The sequence below is a fragment of the Gigantopelta aegis genome, chromosome 10 (genome assembly GCF_016097555.1).
Source record: "Gigantopelta aegis isolate Gae_Host chromosome 10, Gae_host_genome, whole genome shotgun sequence".
NCBI classification, from domain to species: Eukaryota; Metazoa; Mollusca; class Gastropoda; order Neomphalida; family Peltospiridae; genus Gigantopelta; species Gigantopelta aegis.
In genome coordinates this window covers 89,967,814-89,990,017 of record NC_054708.1, presented here as the reverse complement: position 1 = coordinate 89,990,017, position 22,204 = coordinate 89,967,814, and the positions used below count along the sequence as shown (strand labels likewise).

Genomic DNA, 22,204 nt, shown 5'->3' with positions numbered 1-22,204 from the left:
CATCACAAAATATTCCCATCATAATAATAATGTACCGATGTAAACAGGCCTGGAAATAACGTTTTAGTGGTGTTTGTCAAAATGACCTATGTCAATGAATTTGAGCCTGTCAAAAATGAAAATGTTGAAATAATATTATTATTGTCATTTATTAATAATGTGCAAGTACATAAACCCGTAAATGCCACACATATAGTCTTTAAAACATTTGTTGTTGTTTCTTGTTTTACACTCTGTCACAGTTGACTATAAGGGTGTATTCTACCAAATCAAATCCCATAGACGACACTAGTACCATATGTGGCATATGTATTGCATACAGTTTTGTACAAATGCAATATATCATAGTAAACAACAAAATGTTTTTAAATAAAACTCCTGAAGATATTTACTGCCGGCTTGGTGTGTGTACTCAAGTATATATGTAGAGCCTTTAAAGGATTCCATTAAAACACATGCACTTGATTGACCCCTAGATTATGAGGACCTCAACAGACACATCAAAGAAATATCAGTATTAAAGACATAGACTGTCTGAGGAAGGAAACACCAACATGACTGTACCTGTGTGAAGTATTGACTTAATGTCCTAAACTTTACTGTTGGGAAGAAATCCTGTATGCTGGGTGTGGGTGTCTTCAAGTCACCAGGCGTGGGAATTTCAAATCCATTGGTCATGCTGATTTTTTTTTTTTTATGGACTATCAAAACCATTTGCAGCTACCAATATTCCTGACTATATTTTATTTATAGCCTACTGTAGTTGGAGGTTTTAATATTAGTGATATCTGGAATTATCATTCAACTTTCACATATTTATTTTTATTACTGAAAAAAGCCAACCTATTTTTAAATGACATAATTACCCGGACATCTATTTTCTTGCATTATTTTCTAATCCAGATGAATACAATATGTATATTGGATGTATTCCTACAATCTGTAATCCAGCATTTTATTTAGCTAGTAACACTGGTTAATACAGCTTCAACAATAAAATAAATGATCAACAAACTCCAAGGCAGATAATCAAAGCTGAAAAAATTGGTTCTGAATCTAGTATAATAGGTAATCATTGTGTAAATCATTTAATTCCTGTGGATAATCTAAAACCACTTCCTTGATATAACCAGTACTAGAATCACCTGTAGAATTTAGAACCTCTTTAATGTAAATGTTAACAAACTCAAAGTTATTTGTTGTATCATTGCCCAACCATATACTCGATATAACCAGTACTAGAATCACCTGTGCAATTTAGAACCTCTTTAATGTAAATGTTAACAAACTCAAAGTTATTTGTTGTATCATTGCCCAACCATATACTCGATATAACCAGTACTAGAATCACCTGTGCAATTTAGAACCTCTTTAATGTAAATGTTAACAAACTCAAAGTTATTTGTTGTATCATTGCCCAACCTTATAAGCTATTTGCATCCAAATACAAAATCAAATTATTTGGGTTGTTAGGATTATAATCTACTAAAGGATTCATAGCTTTTGTGTACCTGTTAGATATAATAGATATTCCACCTCTCATCCCTTGTTCTATAAATGAATACTGTTCTATTGTTAGTGGGTCTAGTTTAATCTTACTTAATTTTAACAAAGCATCTCATGACATTCCAGGGGATGTATAATAATGAGTGGGATCTTGTTAACTTTTTTTTATTACCATTTGCAATATGCAATATTATAAGTCAACCATTCAAGACACTGGCGTAGAATGTGTGTGTGTGTGGAGGGGGGCACTTTTCAGATATTTTGCTTTATATTTTCCTTATAATAGTGTAAAAGTGTGTAAATATAAAAGTGTGCCCCCCCCCACCCCACCCCCACACACACACACTTTTCGGCCCCTTCCTATGCCACTGCAACACCTCACTTGGACTAGTGATATCATAATCCAAAATAGCCATCTTCAATGACATTTTATATACATTATCCTATGTGCATACTATTTTCTATTTAAAACATTTGTGTAGATTATGACTCATTTTAATTTTAATATCTTATTAGGTAACACAGGGTGATAAAAAGTTGATCACGATTTTGGGTCCAGGAGACAGATTTTGTGATAACATGCAAACGTTTTCAATCAGTACCCTGAATTGATAATTCAAAACTGCAACAAAGTATTGGTTGAATGTTAGGCCTAAATTCAGGTGCCCTCTATAAGAGCTGAAAAAATGTATGTATGTATGTATCCCAAATCGCTAAAATACCTCTATTAATTATGTGACCACAGTAAATGTTTACTATTATATAAAAGGAATATTTTAACAACAGCAATAAGGTGCAGCAAATAACCGATCTTCACACCTTCAGAAATACTAGTACCCATTTAGTCCTGACAGCTCTATTGTGTATCAATTAAGAAAGTATGACTGGGCAGGCTACACTTGACATTTGTAGATTCACTTACTATGACAATAAAGCATGAAGTAGGAATTAAATAATTAAATGAAAAAAGACGGTTAATTTAATACATTCCATTTGCATTATTTCTGAAGGAGACGACATGTTAAAAGCTGATTTATGGTAGTACTAAACCAAATAACTTCTGGCTGAGTCAAACTTCGGGGTGTACCAAACTTTTGATAGAGAAGTGAACACCACAAGTCCTGTGATTGGTGATAAATGTGAGTGTATTGCATGGTTGTAAAAGAATGTTTTTTATCTGGGCACAAAATGTATATAATTTTATTTTATCTAGTTTCACTGTGTCAAGTAGCTTTGTGCTTGAAGGGGTGGTAGTATTTATATCTGTGGCGTTTATGTCGACTGGTAGGAGTTTTAGCCACATATGTTACCATTGTTGTCTATTGGATTTGATTTAGTAGTATACACCCTAGAGCACATATTCAGTGCATAATAAAAAATATGATTTAGCCATTTTAATTAATTAAACTATACTGGTTGATTAATTAGCCGTCACTCGACAATGCAAGTTCACAATGACCTTGACATTGACAATAATCACTGTACATGGCTCTGAATGGAGTTTGAATCAAAGTTAGCACTGAAGAAAAGTTGGTTTTGGCCTATAGTTCATACTGTAAAGATGTCTTTTTATAATGTATTTGACTTGCCATATACAACTGCTCTTAAATAAGGTGATATATCTAGGCAACCTGAACTAAGATTTTAATAATGTATTTGACTTGCCATATACAACTGCTCTTAAATAAGGTGATATATCTAGGCAACCTGAACTAAGATTTTAATAATGTATTTGACTTGCCATATACAACTGCTCTTAAATAAGGTGATATATCTAGGCAACCTGAACTAAGATTTTAATAATGTATTTGACTTGCCATATGCAACTGCTCTTAAATAAGATGATATATCTAGGCAACCTGAACTAAGATTTTAACAATGTATTTTACTTGCCACATGCAACTGCTCTTAAATAAGGTAATATATCTAGGCAACCTGAACTAAGATTTTAATAGTAATTTATTGTTATATTAAAAAATAACATGTGCTAATAGTGGGTTAATGCCTTTAATTTTAATTAACATAGTTAATTTTTCATGCATGAAATTCTGAAAACTCAAAGAGCTTGATTTTTATTGTCATTTTGACATACATGTATTTGTAGTTTTATGCAAAATTTTAAGTAAATTTGAAGAAAAAAACTTTACCAAAAACATAATTAAATTTGTTGTCACTATTGTGCCTTCTGTTCTTATTCATGGATAACAATACGCTTGTTAAACATATCTTTAGATCTTCAGATCAATTTTAAATAATGTTAAATAATCACTTAGTTTGCTCTCATGAAGAGCATGTTAAGTGTATTGGGTCCTGAACCCAGGCATGTGATTTGGTATTCCTTAGAAAAACTGAAAATGTTCTATCATACAAAAGCGCAGCGATTACTTTGACTGGTCATCAATCTTATATCACGGTACACTGTCTACAGATAAGCGAACAGCCATTAAGAAAATGGTTTAGTGGAAGTGCAATAATAAAAAAAACCTTGAAAATAAAGGGAAATGGGATATTTTTTTATGAAAACATTTTGACAGATTTATTTTACGATAAAAGATTTTTTTTTTAAAGCGGAATTCCACTAAAAATCAGAAGAACCTTACAAACCATTAGAATGTGAAATGTCACATTACCTGTAGTTTTTACATGGCAAAATTACTACAACATTAACTCTAAATCATAAAACAATGTTGTACATTATAGGAAGTTAAAACAATATGTCAAGATGGGCCTAAATTTAGCAAGTTTCACATATTATTACAATTTAACCAATCCCCATGGATGAAAGATTATATTATTAACAATACAGAATTACGTACACAAAATAAGAACAATGGAAAAGATACGTAAAATAGTCATACATACAGTGAAACTGGTCTAAACTGTATTACGTCGGGACCCAATATTTATCCATTTTAGACAGGATCCAGGGTTTAGAATTAAGGTCGCATTTTAGAATGCATAAACTTCGGGACCACGTAAGTTGGCCAGTTTTGACATGATTCCGGTTTGTTCAGGGTCTGCTTTAGACAAGTTTCACTGTATATATATATATATATATATGTGTGTGTGTGTGTGTGTGTGTGTGTGTGTGTGTGTATCTATATCTATAAGCATCCACTTTTAAGAAATGCCACCGATCTACCCAAACACCAAATTGTTTTGTTCCTTCAGTGATCACACTGTTTCGTACCTAACACAAGTGGTGGAATCAAAGAATTAAGGCCTTACCAGTAATGTTGGGCTTCCTATAAGGGCCGGCCTGTCCTCACTACAGAAACTAGAAATAGTTTGACATATTTTTCTTACTTGGCGATATTTCTGGCATCATTAGGATGACTTTTCGTTATCTCCTTTAAAGCACCTACCAGGCTGGTGGTCACAGTCAGAAAATCAGTCTGTGTGTAAATAATTTCAAAATATTGCATAAGTACAAACGCCTTACACAAACACAGAGTTATCATATATTTATACTTAGTGTGAGCACTTAGTGGAGTTTATACAATACAAACAGAGCAAGTGCATGCATTATAGGCTAGTAAAAACAGTACGTATACAGGTACTAAATAATTATAGATGGTTATGTCTATATCTATGTATGTGTGTATATATGTGTGTATGTGTGTGCATGTGTGTGTATGTATATATGTATATATATATATGTATGTATGGTGTGTGTGTGTGTGTGTGTGTATGTGTGTGTATATATACATGTACATGTAATCTTTAATACATCTGAGACAGATCACAGAGAATGCATATAGTTATGTAATGTGTGCCTGCAGACACAGAATTGCAATATAGCAACCTGCAGACCAGGCTAGATAGATAGATAACTATTTTAACGTGCCCATATACCACTAGGGTTTCGAACACGCCCATCCAGAGTCCGACGTCCGATAAGAGTTGAAAATGGGCAGAATTTTGAAAATAGCAATTAGTGAGAGAAAAAAAGTTAATAGAATTAAAAATAAATAAATAAAAAGTTACAAGCCAAAAAAAAAAAGAATTGACTGCTCGTTCGAATATTTATATAATTTGGAGCATTTTAGGAGGACAGTCCAAAAATAAAGAAGAGAAAGAAGACAGGATCGGACTATTTAATAATATTTGTAAAAAAAAGTAATTTCGACATAAAATTTTGAACGAAGGTCTAAAAGTTTAAAGTCCGATTTATATGTCCACGTGAGTGGCCTCGTTAAGGCCGTTTTGTTCTTGAGGAGGTTGGCGCCTACGGAGACGAGATGAACTGCTTGCCGTTGAAGTGTGGCACAAGTTTCCTCCACCTGTGACCTAGCAGGGTTTTTGCTAGCTCGACGTAATGGATGCCGGCGATGATATTGAGTACTCTGTGGACGGTGTTGTTGTCCATATCCCTGAAAGGGATTCCTTGTCTGTACAGACCCTCCCGGCGCGTCGTCACCACTAGGCAGAGCGTCCCATCTCGTAAGTCCGTATCGTGGATGGCCACCTCACTGCCGTCAGGGAATCGCTTGAAACTTCCCTCTTGGATACCTCCCGGCAGTGAGCCCACGTGTGGTGTACCACCAACCAAGTACTTAGAGTACTGGCTCTTGATCTTGCTGACAGGGAGACTCCATGCGGCAAAGTCCCTGCCTAGGCCTTGGCTGGCTGGTCACTCGGGGGAGTGACAGCCTTCCGTTTCGCAACACCAACTTCCTTGTTCGTCTCAACATAGTTCCCCGTGGGTGGGGGTCTCGACGGAGTCGAACGTGAAGGTACAGGAACGGGAGACGCCGGCCGGGGAGTCTCGCACATAGCAATGTTCAGCTCCTCTCCTGGCGTCGACTCGTCAGACTTCGCTTGCTGGGTTTCCTCAGCTGGCTTGTCCGGTTGGGCTAGGGGCGACGACGCAGAAGGGACCGCCGCTGGCGGTTGAGCCGCCAGCTTTGTTCCTCCCTGTGCCGCCCCTGGTGCACGTTTCCTCTTCCTCGGTCCTCTTCCCTTCTTTTGTGGAGCAGGGTCGCCATACACCAAAGTCACGGTTGCCCGTGACCCGGTGTACACGACGCGGTACTCTATCAGTGTCCCATACGAAGCAATTAATCCCCCCAGGTGGGGGGGGGGGTGTAACACGAGAGAGCATGGAACAGCGTCCGTCTTCATCGCTAGCTCGAGTAGGAATGGCAGACCAGGCCATGCTGTATTGGTAGCAGCTTAATATGTATTAGTCATGGTTGACTGCATGGTCAATTAAGAGCTGCATCTCAGTTACACTGGACACCACTGACCAGAGGGGTATAGCTGTATTCCTGGTCACCGCCATATTTGGTAACAGCTCAAGACAATCACTGCTGATTGGTCGAGAGCTGTATCCCAGCACCTCAGAGGCAAGTGTTGGGACACTACTGATGGCATTAGTTTTTTAGTTCTGCAAGTTAAAACATGCCTTTTTGAAAGTTCAAAAGGTAGCAATATGGTGGGTCCTATAAGAAGAAGGACCAGGCAAACCAGTTTCGATGAAACAGCTAACCCTGTTAATTGGTCGTTAAGTCAGTTTAAGAAGAAATTACTGCTGAAAGGCATTAGAGTACCAAAGACCTATTCGAGACGACAGCTGCTCGCCTTGTACAGAAAATTCTGGAAGCACGACTACAACAGAAGGTAGCACTAGCACAACAGAAGGTAGCACTAGCACAACAGAAGGTAGCACATGCAGAGCATCATGAACAAGTCAACCAGGAAGGGGACCAGCCCAGAATATTCGTGAAAATGACACTGCTATAGATGGTATGGCGCAGGCTATTGTGACTTTGCAAGAGACTGTAGAACAGTTAACTCGTGCTGTGGCTATGCAAGGCAATGCCACTGAAAGCACTGGCTTTGCTGGCCAGTATACACAGCATGGTACAGCACAGGAAATTCCAAGCGGCACTCCCAGTGCACCAGTAACCGTTTCTTCCACAGTGAGTAGTAATTATCGTGAAATGAATATTAGAGGGATTCCATCAGACAGCTAGCTTACCAAGAGTAGACACTGTACTAGCTGCAATCCAGACCCAGATTTTACAAGGTAGGAATGTAAACTTGGCCTCTTTATTAATACCTGGACAGGTTGTAGGAGAATTGAGATTAGTGTATGTTGATGGCATTGAGTTGTCCCTTAAGCAGCATGATTCCAGACTAAATAGGCATCTAACACTAGCTGAATACATCAAAGCATTTACCATGTATAAAAGTATCATTTGTGAGGTGTATGACCGAAGACAAGAGTTATATGAATATCTCAACGACATTATAGACATGGCAGGAATGTTTGGAGGAACACAGTTTTATGAATATACATGTATGTCACGGGATCCTATAATACCCGTAACTGAATAAAACACGATTATCCAAATATCTCTCCTAACTGTATATCTATTAGATCTCTCTGTAACGGGCAGTCCAATACCCGCGTGGCTCGGTTCTAGGTAATCAGAGACAAGATCTTATATAAAGTATATGTAATATAGCACGTTTAGTTCACTAGAAAACACAACAAAACACAATACACCTTGGAATCTGTATTAATCTTATGCTGACAAATATATTTGCCGCAGTAGTTAATTAATTAACAACAACAATAATAATAACAACCCAGAACTAATCACTTAATTAGTTAATCACTAGGTGTCTAGTTTACACAATATTCGAATCACTTCACCGTGACACAACACTCACACGTGTGATAATTGAGAAACGCTTCCAGGGGAACTTAATTAATAAAGGAATTACAACTCTATTCCTGTAATAATATTGACTTGATTTGTATATAATTATTGTTTTATATTAATGCATTGGTTTTATTTGTTCTCATGTAATTAATTAGTTTATTTCCATAAACAGGTAATGAATTACAACAGATTGTGTACCTTTAATTATTTTATTCTTAATGACAAGTTGATTACTATTTTCAGGTATCTTGGCTTGTTACAAATTGCACAAGCATGTATGACACTTGCACAACTTAGTAACAATAGCACTATCACCCATGCGCCGCGCCTGTCCTATTGTTTCCAGCTTGGGTACAGTGTAAGCTGATGTGGTTTTAGTGTTCTTATCTGAAATGATAGCTTAGTACAGTTCACTGTTTCCTTAAATACTGGTGTACGTCTGGTATTGTGGTCCACATTATAGTTTGCTCTTCTGGGGTTAATACTTCATGTTTGCTCAATTTATTGGAAGATATTTCTAGATAAGATTTAAGGTTAGTTATAGTTAGGTTATTTATTGTTTGGCTACGCTATAATAACATATACTTTAATGTAAATGTAATTGACTAAATCATGCTTTACAACAAGTAATTATTATATATTTCTGTATAACGTTATAAACTGTACAGTGTAATATTAATTCTTATTAATTCAGTAATTTGATTAATCTATATTTAAATATGTGATAAACATAATTTAGTATGAATGCAGTGTGTATGTATGTGGTGATGAACACTTTAGAGATTGTTGTATTTTATTATATATTTTATGAAACATAACGTGTCTGCGTAGTTATTTATTATTGTAATTCTTTTATGCAGATACGTCAATCCTTTTAAGGGTGACCAGTTCCATTTGCCCTGGTGTCACATACTTGGTATGTAATATATTTGTATATGTATTTTTATAATATAATTCTTATTTCAGGACATGTATGTATTTCACATGATTTATAATATCTTGTGTATTGTAATTTGTGATAATGGAGACATATGTTAAATCATTATTTGGACATGTGAGTGATAATGTATATTATGTATGTATGTATTATAACTATGTCTGTTGTAATCATAAGACATATTTTGTATTATGCATTAATTACTTTAATATGTCATGTCATGTTAAATACTATTATTTAAATGATGGAATATTATGTATTGTGTATCCTGAGATTTATATATGAATAATGAATGTATTGTTATATTGTATTTTAATTATATTGTTACAGGGTGATATAAAAATGGAAACTTGTCAGCCATTAAAGAGCCTTTAACCCAAAACAATGCAGTTGTCATTTGTTCCAAAACGATGATGCTACTACATTCCTACTTGGTTAATTTCTAATTAACCCTTAACTACTCATTCAGTAACCTTGAAATACCGAATTAATACTGGTACCTATCAAAATAAAGACAATAACAATACAGTTTACCTAGGTCCTCTAGGATGACCGGCTAAGCTTTATTATTTTTAGAACAGTGAAGCCTACAATTTACTTCGTCAGAATACCGGGAACACTGTCTAAATAATATTGGTATAATACAGTATTAAAATATTTAAAGTCACATCAATCACATCAAGGTTATACAACAGAGCAGAAATAATATATTTACCAGTCCAGGACAACATTCCCCTGGAATCTTCCTTTTGTTTCTCCCTGATATTTCTAAAACCCTAGCTATTTATTATAAAACCCAAATATCGCCTGGGGGCACATCGCGGTATCGAATACCTACAAGTGATATTTCCACAGCGACCAAGACGGCAATTTTCTCTTAGATGGCCAGACTTACTGTCGCCTAGTCGCCAAAATCAACGTCGTAAAATCCGCACTCGCGGAGGTATTACGTAACTACTGGTCACATGGCCTCCGCACCTGATCTGGGTGTGTATTGGAAACAGCTCGACCACCGCCGCGCGGAGGTATTACGTAACAAGGTGACCATCTGGTCTAAGTGCATATTGGGACTGCACAGGGCCCTCTAAAACAATTAATATCGCCACAGGCGAAAAGAAATTAAGAGCATGTTCCGTCACACACCCCCACCTCAAAAAGGATATTTCCTCTACTCTAGGAATAGGGAAATATTAACCGACGCATTCAGGCATTTATAACCCATAGTAATAAGGTGACTACCAGTAATCACACTGAGTCTCTGAGTCCCTGGTATACAATAATATATATAAAAACAAAAACAGAAATCAAGAATGTCAACACATTATCATAACGTTCAACTTCGGGACAGAACATCAGCAACCACATTGGATGTGCCCTTGATATGTTCAATGGTAATTGGGAATTCCTGCAGAAGAAGACTCCATCTCAAAACTCTCTGGTTGGTGGCTTTCATTCTGTGAATGAAAGTAAGCGGATTATGATCAGTAAAGACCACCACTTGATGCATTGCCGATTTCACGTTGATCTGAAAATGCTTCAGAGCTTGTACCATGGACAAAGCTTCCTTCTCTATAGTGGAATAGTTCACCTGGTGTTTGTCAAACTTTTTGGAGAAGAAACTTACAGGATGGTCCAGTCCATGAGCTCCCACGTCACTGGCATCCACAGCCAGGTTGAAAGGCATTCGGTAGTCTGGTGCTGCCATCACGGGAGACAAGGAGAGCATCTGCTTAAGACAGTTGAATGACTTCTCGCATTCATCTGACCACTGGAACTTCGTTTCCTTCTTTTTCAGTGTCGCACGTTTTCCAGGTTTTCTCCGATAGGCATGCTGTCGAATCGGTGTAGCGTTGGGTTCCAAGCACACATCCTGGCTTAAGGTATTGGTAACTGTTGGAAGGTCCTGACAAATGGAAACATTGTCTTGTATCAACGTAGTCAACTTTGCTCACTGGGGGCTCAAGTCTGCTAGAATCTGGCTGTTGGTTGATTTGATCTCTGCAGTCTTGACGTCATCACAGGAAATTGAGTGACTCTCAATTTGGACAGGTAACTCTGGAACTATCGGCAGTCTGTCAAAATAACCTTTTAGCAAATTAATGTGACAATACCTACTTTTCCTAACCCTATCAGGAGTGTTTATCACATACCCTGTCTCATTAACCCGTTTGTGCACAACATAGGGACCGAAATACCTGTTCTGCAATGAACCCCATTTAATGGGAAGGTACAGCAGCACCTTATCCCCTGGTTTAAATTCCCGACTCTTAGCCTTCCTATGAAACATTGATTTTATTTTGCTCTGAGCATAGCTCAGTTGCTTCCTAGCTAGTTCGGTTGCCTGCCACCTCTTATCTCTAACTCTCTTATTCATTAATATTCCCTTGTCCATACAATAACCTGACTTCTGATCCTCCATCCACCCTCAGTTAACAAGGTAGTGCGAACTGCCAACAAATTTGGATCAGCCCCCTGCTCTAGAATTAACTCTTGTCTATTACAAGGTAAGGCCCCTCCGTCAAACACAACTGGTTCATTTCCCCTCTGCGGCAGATCAACAGGTTCCACCACATTTAGTTCCTCAGTTGACTTATATACCATTTTACTGATAACCTCATCCACTCCAATTTCATGGCTCACACACGTATCAGACAAATCACAAATATCCTCTGGGTCTCGTGTTACCCTTCTGGCCATAGCCCTAGTCTTTACACACGCAGGATATCTAATCTCATCAACCTCACTCTCTTCTATTGGTAAAGAGCTGTCTTTAATTAACAATTGGTCACATTTCGGCTGACAACACTGACTAGTCAAATCATTACCCAACAAAACTCCTATGTTTTCAACAGGCAAGTCCTTTACAACACCCATATTGAGTGGTCCCATCACAAACTTCGAACACAAGAAAACGTTATGTAACCGGAGAACCATTTTTTCTCCAGTAACCGAGGTTAGGGCCAAACTACGTCCTGTATCTGAATTCTCTATACCAGCTAAACACACCGATGTGATCAGTGACTGGCTACACCCAGTATCTCGATAGACTGATATTGCCTTAGGACTCAATTTTTATGGTCGTCCGGTCGTCTGTGACGACCTAATATTCAGTCGGGCAACTTAATTCTATGATAATAGTTGCCCGTCGGACGACTGACTTTTTTTAACACCAAAAGGCGAGTTGTGTCGCATAATAATGTGCAGTTTCCTTGCCCACAATCCCTTTTAAACTGCCACGATCACCAAAAAAACCGGATGGAATTGCGGAATTTAGTAACTGAAACGGAATTTGCGATTTGTTTAAAAATAACCTTTGTAGTTCAAGCACCATTATAAATCTGTTTGGTCGTTTTCAGATTGTATTTTAATAATATGCGCATAGTGTTTTTGTATGCCAACTTTCATGGAGCCTAAACATTTCCAGAACCATTCATTCTCGGAAGTTATGCTTAATTGCCGTAAGCTTGCAACAAAGTATGTGACCGTTTACCCGTGTCACTTTACACAGTGAAATTTAATTTGAAGTATAAAAATAAACATGTACTAATCAATTTTAGAATGTTGATTATATAATAAGATTTCTAGTATGTTCAATTTCGATATTTTTAAATAATACTTATTACAATTCGTAACCATAACCGATTTAGTAACTTTGTAAAACTTCAGGCATATTTGTTAGTCTGTACGGAAGCAATTCATATTTATAGTCCGTTCCACGGGAAACGCCTTTTTTTCATGCTATGGAATTTACTACAAGTTATTTATTTCTGAACCGATTGTTTTCTAAATTGCACACAAAAATAGCATTTTACTTTTCTTCTTACCGGTTTATTCTAGTAGCACATGTAGCACGTGCTACGGGACCCGCAGTTCAGGGGGTCCCGCGGTGAGGCATTGTGTACATTTATTTTCCCCAGGTAATTTTCCCCCTCTCCCCGAGGGGGTTGCAAAATATAAATCTTGGGAATTGGGGCCCCGCTGTTATTTGTGCTACTGGCCCCGCGGATCCTTAAACTGGCTCTGAATATATAATTCTAGTCATTTTTTTAAATATAACTTTTTTAAGTCCGTCGTTTAAAAGTTATAAAACAATGTCGAAACTATAAACGATCGACAAAATAGTGCTTAGTTTCGGTTCACTACCTGCTGTTTCGACAGCCTGCACCACCAGGTTGGATTCTTTTTTAGCGAGATTCCTTGCCTCACGTCTTTTCTCCGTCTGACTGTCGACTTTTTTTTTCGTGACTCGTATGACAGCCATTCTGCAGAACGCCACAGTTGTTCGCGTTTAGTCTCTACATGTCCGAGCCTGTCCTAGCAGCACTGGAAGATTGACCGCCCCACTCTAAGAAGAAATAGGAAGCGGGGTCAGCCCCTACTACTCTTTTTCTAGACTTTACCTTGCTTTATAGTGATACCATCTCGTATCCTCCGGAGTCGGGCCCGTCCGCACCACTATACCAACCCATGATGACTGGACTATACCCTAGTCTGATACTCTCTCTCGTTCAGACGGATCCAGCTTCTCAAGATCTGTATTTCAGCACAGCACTACATCGTCAGTGCCTATCGACTGTCAATCTAGGGGTTTTCTTGACGGGATGCAACCCTCTCGTCCCTTTAAGCTGTGCACCCAAACGGCCTTAATGAGGCCGCTCGCGTAGACATATCGATTGGACTTTAAACTTTTAGATCTGCATTCAAAATTTTATGTCGGAATTACTTTTTTTTTTTTTTTTTAAATATTATTAAATAGTCTGATCCTCTCTTCTTTCTCTTATTTATTTTTGGACTGTCCTTCTAAAATGCTCCAAATTATATAAATATTCGGCCGAGCAGTCAATTCTTTTTTATTTTTGGCTTAAATTTGTAACATTTTTTAAAATATTTTATTTAATCTATTAACTTTTTTACTAATTGCTATTTTCAAAATTCTGCCCATTTTCAACCCCCCCCCCCCCCCCTTCATCCCGAGTCAGGCCACCGATCTTATCGGAGGTTGGACTTGGGATGGGCGTGTTCGAAACCCTAGTGGTATATGGGCACGTTAAACTAGTTATCATCATCAGTGGTCATCTGCAGCAGAAAGCAAGATAAGCGATCACCTTATCATGGTGATGGGCAGATGGTCTTCTGATTGCTACACACGCTATATTCATACTTCTAAGGAGGTGATCAGGCAAGCTCAGTTATACATGAGTGTGAGCAGCACTTGGGCACAATAATCCCATGAGTGATAATTGGTTGTCAGCCAGTGAAGATGTGTTTTTGTATTGTTGTGGTTGATCCATCAAAGATACATAATAATCATGTGCCGAAGTATGGTGGCCTAGTGTCTATCAAGGTCCAGTCATAATGTGTGTTCACGAGATTACACATACATGCAGGCCAGTGTATAGTTTAAGGCCTTATGAAGGTGTTGAGTAAGCAGTTTTTCACCAGTGGATAGTGAATCGTCTAAAGCATTATGATATTCATATTATGATGGAGTGAATATTGTACAGGTACATGCAGCCTATTTTACACACGTGACTTGAATTTAGACAATATAAAGAACAATTGCATAGCAACAGATCTAAACTTTGCATGATCAAAACGGTTTTTTTTGTTTGTTTGTTGTTGTTTTTTGTTTTTTTTTGGGGGGGGTATTATCAGTCGATGTGTTTTATTGATGTGTGCATTAAAATGGTGAAAAATATTAATAATATTATACATGTATGTGTTATATGATACTTCTTTTGGAGGCTATCACTGAAACTAATCTTTTAGTTAATTTCACAGAACATAATGGACATTTTCTCATTTTGCCAAAACTGTTTTCCTTTCTTTCCTATGCTGACACAAACAAAAGTTATACATGAAAAACTAAAAGCAGACTACAGCTATAGCTTATATAGACGGAGAGTATTTTGTTAGTCACTGTGCATGTTTCAGTGCTAGACTGACCTTTAATTACGTCACGCCGGTGCCACGCCGGTAGTTAACCATTCTACCACTGCTCAATAGTATCTATCTTATATACATGTAGACGGAGAGTATTTTGTTAGTCACTGTGTATGTTTCAGTGCTAGACTGACCTTTAATGACGTCACGCCGGTGCCACGCCGGTAGTTAACCATTCTACCACTGCTCAATAGTATCTATCTTATATACATGTAGACGGAGAGTATTTTGTTAGTCACTGTGCATGTTTCAGTGCTAGATTGACCTTTAGTGACGTCACGCCGGTGCCACGCCGCTAGTTAACCATTCTACCACTGCTCAATAGTATCTATCTTATATACATGTAGACGGAGAGTATTTTGTTAGTCACTGTGCATGTTTCAGTGCTAGACTGACCTTTAATTACGTCACGCCGGTGCCACGCCGCTAGTTAACCATTCTACCACTGCTCAATAGTATCTATCTTATATACATGTAGACGGAGAGTATTTTGTTAGTCACTGTGTATGTTTCAGTGCTAGACTGACCTTTAATTACGTCACGCCGGTGCCACGCCGCTAGTTAACCATTCTACCACTGCTCAATAGTATCTATCTTATATACATGTAGACGGAGAGTATTTTGTTAGTCACTGTGCATGTTTCAGTGCTAGACTGACCTTTAGTGACGTCACGCCGGTGCCACGCCGGTAGTTAACCATTCTACCACTGCTCAATAGTATCTATCTTATATACATGTAGACGGAGAGTATTTTGTTAGTCACTGTGCATGTTTCAGTGCTAGACTGACCTTTAATGACGTCACGCCGGTGCCACGCCGGTAGTTAACCATTCTACCACTGCTCAATAGTATCTATCTTATATACATGTAGACGGAGAGTATTTTGTTAGTCACTGTGCATGTTTCAGTGCTAGACTGACCTTTAATTACGTCACGCCGGTGCCACGCCGCTAGTTAACCATTCTACCACTGCTCAATAGTATCTATCTTATATACATGTAGACGGAGAGTATTTTGTTAGTCACTGTGTATGTTTCAGTGCTAGACTGACCTTTAATGACGTCACGCCGGTGCCACGCCGCTAGTTAACCATTCTACCACTGCTCAATAGTATCTATCTTATATGCATGTAGACGGAGAGTATTTTGCTACATCACTGTGTATGTTTCAGTGCTAGATTGACCTTTAGTGACGTCACGCCGGTGCCACGCCGGTAGTTAACCATTCTACCACTGCTCAATAGTATCTATCTTATATACATGTAGACGGAGAGTATTTTGTTAGTCACTGTGCATGTTTCAGTGCTAGACTGACCTTTAATTACGTCACGCCGGTGCCACGCCGCTAGTTAACCATTCTACCACTGCTCAATAGTATCTATCTTATATACATGTAGACGGAGAGTATTTTGTTAGTCACTGTGTATGTTTCAGTGCTAGACTGACCTTTAATGACGTCACGCCGGTGCCACGCCGCTAGTTAACCATTCTACCACTGCTCAATAGTATCTATCTTATATACATGTAGACGGAGAGTATTTTGTTAGTCACTGTGCATGTTTCAGTGCTAGACTGACCTTTAATTACGTCACGCCGGTGCCACGCCGCTAGTTAACCATTCTACCACTGCTCAATAGTATCTATCTTATATACATGTAGACGGAGAGTATTTTGTTAGTCACTGTGTATGTTTCAGTGCTAGACTGACCTTTAATTACGTCACGCCGGTGCCACGCCGGTAGTTAACCATTCTACCACTGCTCAATAGTATCTATCTTATATACATGTAGACGGAGAGTATTTTGCTACATCACTGTGTATGTTTCAGTGCTAGACTGACCTTTAATTACGTCACGCCGGTGCCACGCCGCTAGTTAACCATTCTACCACTGCTCAATAGTATCTATCTTATATACATGTAGACGGAGAGTATTTTGTTAGTCACTGTGTATGTTTCAGTGCTAGATTGACCTTTAGTGACGTCACGCCGGTGCCACGCCGCTAGTTAACCATTCTACCACTGCTCAATAGTGGCACAACATGCGATAGAAAGATTCCTCCTTAAGCACTATAGTCTATTTTTATGTAAGAATCTCGAAAATGACGTCATTCACGTTTTATGTTTTACGTCATTTCCATTTAAAAAGACACTGCTTTGCATATTCTTAAGTCATTTGAATATAGAGTAATATGGCTGACTGGAATCAAAGTTACGTATACAGTTTCTAAAACATGTTGTATTAAGCTCAAGATTATATGATAAAGAGATTATTACCTTTGTGACTTTTGGTATTGCATAATACAATTTCTATTCCTGGTATATGATATTGATGATACCCAAACACACTCAGGTAATAACCTCTATGTACATACACATGTATATACATATATGTATATGTATATGTTTATGTATATGTCTATGTGTATGTATGTGTATGTATCTATATATATCTATATATCTATATATCTATATATCTATATATCATACATATACATGTACCTCCATTGTAGGCGATATGTTGTCTTCCTGTGCAATTAACTTGTTTAAAAGGTCACTCATCTGAAGAAGCATTCCTTTATCTGCATTTTTAACAGTCTTAAGATTGTTCAGCAACCGCTCACGAATCTGCAACAAAAAATGATGACAGTAATAACAGCATGAAATACCAGCAAAACAGCTTGTTCTTTTATTTAATAAGAGCCTATTTCTGCAATATTTACTTAATTTATGACAACATTAATTGACGTTTTTAATTAATTTATGTTTATATATACTTTGAAATGAAGACAACACAAACAGACCCATGCTTCGATATCCAGTTTGTAGATTTCATGCATTAACATTAACATATGGGGAAAACGCCAACATTGTTAATTTTTGACCAGAAATTTTGAAAAGCATACTTCTCAGAAATTATTCCAAATTATGTTCATTTAGTTGAGTATGTATTGAAGGTCCTTTATCAAACATTGTGAGATACCAAGTATATACCAACAAAAAAGAGGTTATTTTAGTAAAGGGGCATTTTTAGAGCAAAATATGTATGTCACTTTTAATAAAATTTCCATTGTTTGGTAATGTATGATAACAGGTTTGTTTTTCCCAATATATTTAGCAAGAATATGGTATTTTAATAACATCTGGTGTGTTTACATTGGGATATTTGAAACAAGTTGAATATATAATGTTATTATTCAATGTTGTTTGCGTTTTGTTTTTTTGGCATTTTCTTTTACATTTCAGGTTTATACTTTCAACTCTTGCATATTTATAGCAAACCAAAGAACACTGATTTATATTAGCACAATGCAAATCAATACTATTCACAATAATTCCATTGTATATTTACATTACATAATATAATTTTCAGACATCTGCACACACATTTTCAAAGACGTGGTTGTATAACGTATTTTGTTTATTAGCGTACCTTAAAAACAATTACGTACATGTACCTGCTAGAACTTCTCTCTTTAGAGTTATAACTTGCATCATTTCCCTAAACTTATGTGATAATTACAATAACAATATTTAAATAGCTGTAACTACCAACGAAAGGTAATTTTTAACATGTTCAGTGTCATTCAATTTGACTTGTTCAAGTCCATTTAAATTTGGTTATTGGCATTTAGGAATAAATTGACTTTTGGGGGTCAAAACACAGAAAACTGTACTCATCTGCTTTTGGAATGTCTGTGGATACTGGCATAGATTGGTACCATTGCTATTTGCCTTTTGACGTCCTTCTTCTCATTATTTAAGTGATGTTTACAAATAGTAATGTTTATTTTTGAATAACTGAATTCTGTACAACATATTTTGTGCACACAACTTTATTCTCACATAACTCAGCAATTTGTTTTATGGACCGCGGTCTACTTTGCTTTAGTCAAGAGACGACCACCTGGCAGTTATATTTATAACAAACGTCATTTGTCTTTCTATTCTATAAATAGGTCAAAATAGCGTAACATGTTTTGTTTTTAAATCAATTCCTGGGTTTGAAATTTGCTCAGATTATATTGACCGTTTTTTAATATACTTGGTCAAATTTAATAATATTTCATTTAAATATGCAAAATGTAGGGTTGATAAACATTTTAAAAGTGATAAATAAATTAAGTCGTGCATGTTATACATGCTACACAAAACTAGTAACAGATTTTTTACGTTTCTGGCGACATGCAGAAAACTCATCTTTTTTTTAAAGAAAAAATTCACTAGACTAATGTGAATAGCCAAAGCAAAGCAGGTATACCATGCTTCAATTTAATGCAGTCGAAGTTGACATACTGTGTCGCACGTAGGAGTAATACGTAACATTTTTCCATACCAAACGATTTTTAATGTAAATGCACTCATATTAAGCAGTCACCTGTCTAATTGGATCTCAAATTGCTAAAATACCTGTATTAGTTAAGAATCATCAGTTAACGTTTACTGTTCTATAAACAAGTTATTTTGAACAGCAGCAACAAGGTGTAGCCAATATGCAATGGTGAATCCTTCTCGGATACTGGCACCCATTCAGTCTGACATCAGCACTGTGTATCAGTTAAGAACTGTGAATCCTTTACGGATACTGGCACCCATTCAGTCTGACATCAGCACTGTGTATCAGTTAAGAACTGTGAATCCTTCTCGGATACTGGCACCCATTCAGTCTGACATCAGCACTGTGTATCAGTTAAGAATTGTGAATCCTTCTCGGTTACTAGCACCCATTCAGTCTGACATCAGCACTGTGTATCAGTTAAGAACTGTGAATCCTTTACGGATACTGGCACCCATTCAGTCTGACATCAGCACTGTGTATCAGTTAAGAATTGTGAATCCTTCACGGATACTGGCACCCATTCAGTCTGACATCAGCACTGTGTATCAGTTAAGAATTGTGAATCCTTTACGGATACTGGCACCCATTCAGTCTGACATCAGCACTGTGTATCAGTTAAGAATTGTGAATCCTTTACGGATACTGGCACCCATTCAGTCTGACATCAGCACTGTGTATCAGTTAAGAACTGTGAATCCTTCACGGATACTGGCACCCATTCAGTCTGACATCAGCACTGTGTATCAGTTAAGAACTGTGAATCCTTTACGGATACTGGCACCCATTCAGTCTGACATCAGCACTGTGTATCAGTTAAGAATTGTGAATCCTTCACGGATACTGGCACCCATTCAGTCTGACATCAGCACTGTGTATCAGTTAAGAACTGTGAATCCTTCACGGATACTGGCACCCATTCAGTCTGACATCAGCACTGTGTATCAGTTAAGAACTGTGAATCCTTCACGGATATTGGCACCCATTCAGTCTGACATCAGCACTGTGTATCAGTTAAGAACTGTGAATCCTTCACGGATACTGGCACCCATTCAGTCTGACATCAGCACTGTGTATCAGTTAAGAACTGTGAATCCTTCTCGGATACTGGCACCCATTCAGTCTGACATCAGCACTGTGTATCAGTTAAGAATTGTGAATCCTTCTCGGTTACTGGCACCCATTCAGTCTGACATCAGCACTGTGTATCAGTTAAGAACTGTGAATCCTTTACGGATACTGGCACCCATTCAGTCTGACATCAGCACTGTGTATCAGTTAAGAACTGTGAATCCTTCACGGATACTGGCACCCATTCAGTCTGACATCAGCACTGTGTATCAGTTAAGAACTGTGAATCCTTTACGGATACTGGCACCCATTCAGTCTGACATCAGCACTGTGTATCAGTTAAGAATTGTGAATCCTTCACGGATACTGGCACCCATTCAGTCTGACATTAGCACTGTGTATCAGTTAAGAACTGTGAATCCTTTACGGATACTGGCACCCATTCAGTCTGACATCAGCACTGTGTATCAGTTAAGAATTGTGAATCCTTCTCGGTTACTAGCACCCATTCACTCTGACATCAGCACTGTGTATCAGTTAAGAACTGTGAATCCTTCACGGATGCTAGCACCCATTCAGTCTGACATAGGTTGATGATATGCATTATTGACACAGTACTAGTAGTTATCGCTGCACAAAGCTCTATGTGAGTTCTAATAGACCAAATCAATTCCTTATGCCGATAATGTTAACGTTTACTAATAAAACTGATATAAGCAATGTATCAACACACCCAGGAAGTACAGCCATAAAAAGTGTGGCACCTCATATCTAATCTACCTGCAAGAAATTGTGGTGTCACGTACCATTTAAGAGATTTAATTAATGTTTTTAATGGTAACCGTCATTTTTGCTGAAAATTGCAGTTCCATTTTTGAGGGTACCCTGCATTAGTTTCAACCTCTGGTATACATTGCATTACAACTATAACAAATAAGCATGTATTTGATTATTGTCAGTGGATAATAGTATTTGCATATACCATCAATGTCACATATTACTACCAATCACACCCACAGCTGCTTTTACTCCATAAATATTTGATGGTACAACTCGAACTTTGACACGAAACTCTCTACTTTGGTACTATGCAACCTTCAAGATCTTAAAATTGGTCCAATATTATCAACTAATGATTTATATACTTCTGCTTCTGATATACTGCACAGTTTGAATTGTCGTACCTGTATGTTAGGAGTAGTTTCTCTTAGATGGTCATTAATACTGTGAGGATTTCAGTTTGAATTATTTTCAAGTAGCTTATCAGTTAACTGACTGAAGTATTTTTTGAAAAGATTACCAATTTCACTCGGTACTCGGTATGTTCATATTGTATGAAGCAGGGAGGAGGTAATTATTTCTTGTAATTCGATTCATTTAGATATTTCCAAACATGACCTGTGGTCTGATTTTCTTCAATGGCCTGTTTGTAGTAGTTCCTTTTGCTTTCTTTATTAAAGAGGTAACTTTGTTTCTCCAAAGCTAATATTTCTCACAGTCGTTTTGCTTGTGAAATTTGCCACATGAATGGCGAGCTTTGTTAATTTCTGGGGTTAAGCAGCAAGGTTTGAGCTGTTGCTTTACTTATTTGGTTTTGATTGGTGCATAGTTATTAAGAATCTCGTTAAAAAGTTTATACCATTTTACAATAGCAGTATTACACACCGTTTCATTTTTTATTTCATTAAAAGGTTCATTCTCTAGATCAGTCAGAAAAAACATTTTCTCTGAAATGTTTGA

The 22,204-nt window shown here is 37.3% G+C and overlaps 1 protein-coding gene across 1 annotated transcript in view; it reads right to left on the bottom strand.

Annotated features, from left to right (window-relative positions):
• Nucleotides 1–22,204, bottom strand: part of LOC121383902 (polycystic kidney disease protein 1-like 2) — a 188,321-nt gene that overhangs the window by 93,206 nt on the left and 72,911 nt on the right. The window contains exons 10-11 of the mRNA XM_041514000.1: nt 17,560–17,685; nt 4,813–4,901 (exon numbers count right to left, since the gene is read on the bottom strand). Coding sequence (XP_041369934.1) covers nt 4,813–4,901; nt 17,560–17,685 — 215 coding nt within the window. The remainder of the gene's footprint in view (nt 1–4,812; nt 4,902–17,559; nt 17,686–22,204) is intronic.